The sequence below is a fragment of the Gracilinanus agilis genome, unplaced genomic scaffold (genome assembly GCF_016433145.1).
Source record: "Gracilinanus agilis isolate LMUSP501 unplaced genomic scaffold, AgileGrace unplaced_scaffold41513, whole genome shotgun sequence".
In the NCBI taxonomy this organism is placed as follows: Eukaryota; Metazoa; Chordata; class Mammalia; order Didelphimorphia; family Didelphidae; genus Gracilinanus; species Gracilinanus agilis.
The window spans coordinates 1-7,233 of record NW_025375260.1 but is presented as its reverse complement, the minus strand read 5'-3'; the positions used below and the strand labels follow the sequence as shown (position 1 = coordinate 7,233).

The following is a 7,233-nucleotide window of genomic DNA, read 5'->3' as shown; positions in this document are numbered from 1 at the left end:
TCAAGAAAAAGGAGAGAAGACAGCGAACAGAGGGGAAGGGGGAAGAGGGGAGTCAGAGACTGAGAGAGAGCAGAGGAGAAATGAAGAAGGAAGAAGAAGAGAAAGGGAGAAAGGGTGAAGAGAGCGGAGGAAGGGAGAAAGGAGAGAAGAGTCGGACATCCCTGTTGGGGTAGACACACTGGGATTAAACTCAACCCAGCATAGAACCACATAAAAGAAATACCCAGAACTGGAAGTTTTGGAAATCAGTTTTGGAAATTCAGTTGGGGGTAGGGTGGGGAGAGTAGAGTATGAGGGGGGCAGAGGGGAGGGGAAGGAAACCCTAACCAGGTTGGCCATCTCCTTGGTTCTCCAGGGTGGTTAGCTTCGGAAAGCACCAGATCTGGGGAAGGATTATGCTTGAAAGCTAAGGGTCCTGGGCTGGGCAGGACTTCCAGCTCTCCCAGATCCCTTGCCTGCCCCTCTTGGTCCTCCCTCTCTCCCTCACCCCTAGCTCTACTCAGCTATAGTTTTGGCCATGGTGGCAGGTCAGGGAGCTAGGAGAAAGTGATGGCTTTGCCTCAGGACCAGAGCTAGAGGTTGGGGCAAGTTTGCAGGGAAGTTGAGGATCCGAATTTGGGGTAGATTGAAGTTTGGGGTTAAGGAATGGATGAGGGCCTGGGCAGGGTTCCCACTGAGCTAAGGGTGAGGCTGGTGGGGCTCGGGTTTACATGTGACTTTGCCTCCTCCTCTCTCCTCTTTCTGTCTCTCTCTTGTTCTCTCCCTTCTCAGCTGGGTTTCTTTCCCAAGGGGGTCCTGATGCCTCCTCCCCTGCCTGGCTACTTCTTGTAGTTGCCAAATTGGATAGCCAGACGGTCAGTAACACATCGGAAAGTCGCTGGCTGCACCTCCCAGTAGGGCACAGGGTTGTTGAAGAGGCTGATACCGTTGTAGTAAGCCCGCTTCACGCCAAAGCCCACAGGGCAGAAGTCATTAACGCCCACCTTGGTGATGTTGTTGGAGTGAAGATAGACCACCTGTCAGGAGTGTGGGAGGGAGGAGAGGCCTTGTTAATAGTCGTGTTCAGAAGCCCCCTGTCCTAGAGGCCAACACGGAAGGGGCATGCTTCCTTCCTCTCCTTTCTGGGCTGCTGATCCCCAAGGACCTGAGGCTTTGGTACCCTCCCTCGAGCTTACTATGAGACAGGCTCGCCCTTCCCAGCCTGAGATACGTACAAGAGGAGAATGGGGATGGCGGGCAAAGATGGACACGCTTTCCTTCCTCCCCACCCCCAGGAAGCTCAGCCCCTCATTCTTCCCCATCCCTCTCCCACCCCTACCTCTTTTCTCCACTGTGCCCTCTGGAATGCCTCCTTTATTTTATTTTATTATTATTTTTTAACTCTTTACCTTCTGTCTAAGAATCAACGTTGCGGATCGGTTCCAAAACAGAAGAGCTAGACAACTGGGATTCAGTGGCTTGCCCAGGGTTACCCAACTAGGAAGTGTCTGAGTTCACATTTGAACCCAAGACCTCCCATTTCCAGGCCTGGCTTTCAATCCACTGAACACCCAGCTGCCTCCAAGCCTCCTTTATTGTTAACAGACTGCTCCCCTTCCCTCCCGTGAGGGCTCTTCCTCTCGCTTTCCTTCTATTTAGTATTCACCAAAGCGGAACTTTCTTCCCAAGATACCACATATATTGCCCCCCTGCCCCAAGGCTGCTCTTTCTTTTTTTTTTCTCTGACCCCCCCCCCCAGAGCCAGGAAGGAAAGCTGAGCTCCTCTGTCACCTCTTGTCTTTGAAAAATTCTCTACCTCCTAGTCAAAAGTTTTGGTGATGCTCTCCAGGAACCACTCAAGTCGTTCTCCTTCCTCCCTAGAAGTCCCATGCTTTGCTCACCACCTCGATGGCCACCCCAAGCTGCTCCCTCCGAATACCCAGGTTTCTGGGTTCCTTAGCTCTCATGCTCTCCCTCCCTCCCATGCCCTCCGCCTCTAGTTTGCCTCAACCACCCACAGGAGCTCTCCTGCTTTGGTGCTCCAGGTGCCATAATTCCTAAGTACAGCTCTGCTTAGGGGCTTATGGTGGCCAGTCTGAATTAGTGTTGGAGGATTTGGGATCAAATCCTAGCGCAGATACTTACTGCCCGAGAGAACTTGGGAAACAACAGACATTTTTAGGGCGCTTAAGGTTAATAGAAAGTCATTGTCATTACCCTTTCCTTCGACAGGTGAGGGGCCCAAATTAGCTTTTGAAAAGGAGCCCTTCCAGTTCTACACTCATAAATCTTTTTTTTAAACCCTTAACTTCTGTGTATTAGCTCATAGGTGGAAGAGTGGTCAGGGTGGGCCACGGGGGTCAAGTGACTTGCCCTGGGTCACACAGCTGGGAAGTGACTGAGGCCAGATTTGAACCCAGGACCTCCCATCTCTAGGCCTGACTCTCAATCCACTGAGCTACCCAGCTGCCCCCAACACTCATAAATCTTTTGATGAATCTAGAGAGGTTTAATCTGGAGGAGAGATGACTCGGGGAGAAACTGAGAGCTGCCTTCTAGTATTCGAGGATTGTCGTCTGTAAGGGGGGATTAGACAGGTTCTTCAGCCCTAAAGGACAGTTTTAGGAGCAATGTAAGTAGGCCAGTTTGGGCTTAAAGTCAGAAAGAACTTGAATAGTTAGGTGGTGCAGTGGATCTTGAGTCAGGAAGATGAGTCTTCCTGTGTTCAAATCTGGCCCCAGACATTTACCAGCTGTGTAAGCCTGGGTAAGTCATTTAAGTCATCCTGTTTGCCTCAGTTTCCTAATTTGTAAAATCAACCGGAATTTAAGGAAATGGCTAATTGCTTTGGTTTCTTTGCCAAGAAAACCCCAAATTAGGTCACGGAGATTCAGACAAAAGTGCCCAACAACAGAAAGTACTTGCTTATAATGAAAGCTGCCCCAAAGTGGGCTAGCTGTCTACAGAGAGTACCCTCTTCACTCTGTGTGTGTGTGTGTGTGTGTGTGTGTGTGTTTGTGTGTGTGTGTATTCAAACAAAGACCCTTGTAGGGGTTGGGGGAGATTCTTGTTTGCCACTCGTGATCTCCTGGGTCTCCCCTTAACACTCAGAGAGCTCATAGGCAGCAGCAGCAGCAGCAGCAGCAGCCACTGAGTCTTGCTTGAACAGCTCAGAACACTGTGATGGGGCGGTGGGACTAGATGGGCTCTCTGGTGGCTCCCATCTCTGAGAGTCTGAGATTCTTTGAGATGTTTCTCCCCTAAGCCAAAAGGTTGCCAAAGTAGGTCTCCAATAATACCACGTTGCCAGTGGGTGGACCGAGGTTGAGCTAAGAAATTTGAAAGCTGAAATATGGAGCATCCCTTTGGCCCAAGAGATGGCTGGTGTGGAAAAGGTCTCTTTGGGAATAAAGGTGTTGGAGAACCCAAATGTCTCTGTCTCTGTCCCTGTCTATCTCTCCGTCTCTGTTACCTTCTAAAGTGTGAGGATTTCAGACAGGAAGGAGGAAGTAGAGGGGTGGGAAAAGAGGCAGCAGCCTAGAGATGCCGTTCCAGCCGGGACTTGAACTTGGACACTCTGACCACCAGAGGACACCCTTGCCCAGTGGATGGAGAGAGAGAGAGAGAGAGAGAGAGAGAGAGAGAGAGAGAGAGAGAGCGAGAGAGCGAGAGAGAGAGCGTGGGGGCCCGGGAACAGGGCCAGACTCAAGGCTCTGGTCCCTCTCTGCACCTCCCCCCAGCACCAGATGGCCACAGCTGGAGGTGCCTCCATTCCCCTTTCAAAGGCACAGTGAGGGGGCTAGGGTCTTCTTTCACAGAGTCACCGAATGTCAGGGCTACAGGGGCCCTTGGAGAAATTCAGGAACTCACCCCCCCCCCGCCCCAGAGCAGCTCATTCCATTTGCCCACAGGGTTCAGTGGCAGATTGAGGACCCCGTACTAGAGCCTCGGTGTCTTATTTCCCAGGCCAAGTCTATTTGGATGGGGATGGGGGGCATTCAGGGGAGGGAAAGAACTTGATCCTGAGGGGCCAGATCTCCACATGGCTGCTGTCAGGGACCCAGCCTTGGACCCTGGCCAACACTGCCTAATAAACCAGATCCCAGAGTATATGTTTGGGAGAATCTGGGATGCCCTTCTAGGGAGGGGAAAGGCAGAGGTGAGCTGCTCCACCCCCAGATCCCCCCGGAGCCCCAAGAAGGAATCAGAGGAGCCTAAATCTAGAGCTGGAAGGGGCCTCAAGAGGTCTCTGCCCTCATTTTACAGGTGAGGAAACTGAGACAGAGGCAAAGTAATTTGCCTAGGTTCAGACAACTACTAAGTGTCTGAGGCTAGATTTGAATTCGGGTCTTTTTGACTTTTGGGGAACCTTCCAGCATTAGACAAATATTTGCCGTCCTTTCTAGATGTGACTTGACAGTAATGGAAAGGAGGGGAGTGTCGGATAATCCCAAATTAGCAGAGAATTGGATTCCCCTCCCCTTTGCCCAGATCTGACCTTGGAATCAAGCTTGCCTCTGTTTCTCCATAGAAATAGGGATGGGAGACAGTGCTTGGGAGACTCCTATCCAACTCAAGAAAACAACCACCCTGCAGAGACCTTACTGGAGGAGAGCTGCCTCTACTGGCTTCTGTCCTAACCCCTCTTCCTCCTCCAAACTAGGAAGAGATAATATCACTTCTTAGGTCCTTCTGGCAGCTAGATGGTGCTGCAGTGGATCAAGCGCTGGGCCTGAAATCAAGAAGACTCATCTTTCTTCCCAAGTTCAAATCTGGCCTCAGACTCTTAATAGCTGTAAATGAGCCTCAGCAAGTCATCTAATGCCTCAGTTTCCCCATATGTCAAATGAGCTGTAGAAGGAAACGGTGAACAACTCCAGTATCTCTGCCAAGAAAACCCCAACTTGGGCCCTTGCAAACTTTACCTTCTCAGGCCTTCAAGGAAGGGGCTTCCCTTCCTGCATTGACCAAAGTAAATGGAGGGGGCAGAGAGAGATACAAATAAAGAAGGCACCTGATGCCCACAGAGAAAGCCCAGAGGGTCAGCTGGGGTTGATGCTGGGTCTGGTCTACTCTCACCTGGAGGAATTTGAGGTCAGGGAGACCTGGGGGTACTTTGGACAGCTTGTTATTGTCCAAGTGGAGCTCCCTCAGGGTGGGCATGAAGGTCAGGCTCCCATTCTCAATCATTCGGATGTGATTGTGTCCCAGGCCCAGCCTGGAATAAGAGCAAGAGCAGAGATTGAATTAGAAGGGTGGGGTGGGGGGGCACCATCCTCAGCCAGCAGGCTGGAACCATCCAGGGAAGCTGCCCGGCCGGTTTTTCATCTTCATCTGCTATATCTTCTCCACTGTGAATTAGCCTTTTGATGGCTTTGGCTGCATGGGAAAGGTGGAGGCCAGAAGCATGACCATCTGGGCCTGGATGACAAGGGGCTCCCTATGACCACTTGGGTCTCTCCCTGAGCCAGCAGCCCCTGGGCCTGACCTGTACAGCTTGGAGTACCGGAGAAGGTCCTCTAACTCAATGGCTTGAATCTTGTTGTGGTCCAGATGAAGCTCATTTAGAGTCTCAGGGAGATCTGTAGGCAAAAAAAAGGACAGTCAGGAGGGGTTGGGTTGAAGCCGGGTGGAATGGCTGACGTTTGGGGGGGGGGTCTCGTCCCAGATAACTCCCTACAGGAGGGAAGGAGAAAATGAGAAAAAATAGAGAAGGGTGGGAGAGGCTGGTGGGCACTCTCTGAGAAGAGCCCCAGTAGGGGGCAGCACAAAGAGCCTCAATTGCTCTCTGAGGAGTCCTCGATGTTTCTTGTAGTCTGACCCATCTGTGACTTAGAAGGAGATGGGGTGCGGTTCAAACGTGGGTGGAGGCAAGATTTGGATCTATATACCCTTTGGCACAGCCCTGGGAACTGGCAGAAGAGTAGGGTGGTCAGAGCCCTGGCTTAGGAGTCAGAAGCCCCCACATGACCTTGGCTAAGTCCCATGTCTACTCACTGCTCTCTGGAGGATTGAGAGAGTGGGTTGGCCCTAAGATTTCTAGGAATGGAGGGAATTCTCTCTCTGGATAAGACCTCCAAAGAGTGGGAAAGAGGCAGCCGCTTACCTTTAGGAATACCCGTGAGCTTGGCCTCTGAGATGCGAAGGTAATTCAGTTTCAGGCCATCAAAGGCTCCGGGTTCAAAACCGCTGTTCTCCAGGGGGTTCCCTCCCATCTCTGAAAGAAATGAACCCCAAGCCCCACAAAAGGTTAGCCAAGAGAGCAGAACAGGACGAACGGATGGCATAAATGGCTCGGTCTGTAAGGGTCAGAACCTGGTGGAGGGACCAGCAGACCAGAGGCTGACTGGGGAAGCCAGGAGAGGAGTGGGGAATTCATGGAAGGACAAAAGGAGAGGCAGAGGGCCTCCAGGACCCAAACCTTCTCTGTGTCCTCAGCCTTCTCGCTCCTGCTCTTTCCCCATGCCAGCCAGCCAGGAATGGCCACCTAGTCTAATGTCTTCATTGGTCTTCTAGGTCAGATGTGGTCTTTCTCCGATGGATCTCCAATTTCTCCTGTGTCTATCACCTATTTAGCCTCATGATTATCTGGGTCCAAGCCTCATCTCTGCCTCTGATGACCGACTCCTTGGAGGGCAGGGCAAGCTGGTCCACACACAATTGGTGGTTGGCCTTCTCCTTGAAGAGGATCAAGATGGTGTCATTGGTGCTGTCTTCTGACTCACACATAAATTGGATGGAAATGAGGCAGAGTTGGGCAAAGTTGTCAGCCTCCCTCTCTTTCCCAGAGTCCTCTAAGTCCAGTGGCAGGGCAGAGAAGTCAGAAGGCTAGAGCCTGAGACTCAGTGGATGGTGACCTTGATGACTTCCATGTCTGAATAAGCTTCTAAGTGGCATTCCACTGCATGTACTTCAGCCACTTTCATGTTCTCATCTACACGTTCTGTGGGGTCGGGGGGGGGTCTTCTTCACATGCTTAGGGTAGACACCCCCTAACTCACCAGCAGCTTTGAGGCTTGTTGGTTGACCTCAAGCTCCCTTGCTGAGATGCCCCCCCCCGCTGAAATTCTCCTTTGGGAGCCCCCACCCACTGAGATGCCTCCTGCTGAGAGGCACACCCTGACCCTCCCCTGCTGAGACGCCCCTCCTAGACGATCCCTGCTAAGAACCCCCTGACAGATCCCGTGAAAGTCCCTACGAGCCCCTGCTGAGATGCTTCCCAAGATGCCCCACCCAGAGCCCTTGTGCTGAGGA

General features: G+C 51.9%; 1 protein-coding gene across 1 annotated transcript; it reads right to left on the bottom strand.

Annotated features, from left to right (window-relative positions):
* Positions 1–96: 96 nt before the first annotated feature.
* LOC123255234 (biglycan) lies at positions 97–6,194 on the bottom strand. The gene is made up of 4 exons (XM_044684074.1): positions 6,086–6,194; positions 5,468–5,561; positions 5,059–5,197; positions 97–1,016 (listed from the first exon to the last, which is right to left on the bottom strand). The coding sequence occupies exons 1-4, from the start codon at positions 6,192–6,194 to the stop codon at positions 819–821; spliced, it is 540 nt and encodes a 179-aa protein (XP_044540009.1). The 3' UTR covers positions 97–818.
* Between the last annotated feature and the right edge of the window lie 1,039 nt (positions 6,195–7,233).

What these genes read in the sequence shown, in the direction of transcription:
- LOC123255234 (XM_044684074.1), bottom strand. Translation starts at nt 6,194, where the DNA reads ATGGGAGGGAACCCCCTGGAGAACAGCGGTTTTGAACCCGGAGCCTTT. An exon ending in GCTCACGGGTATTCCTAAAG is followed by an intron (nt 5,562 to 6,085) that starts GTAAGCGGCTGC and finishes TTTTGCCTACAG; the next exon opens with ATCTCCCTGAGACTCTAAAT. An exon ending in CTGACCTCAAATTCCTCCAG is followed by an intron (nt 1,017 to 5,058) that starts GTGAGAGTAGAC and finishes CACTCCTGACAG; the next exon opens with GTGGTCTATCTTCACTCCAA.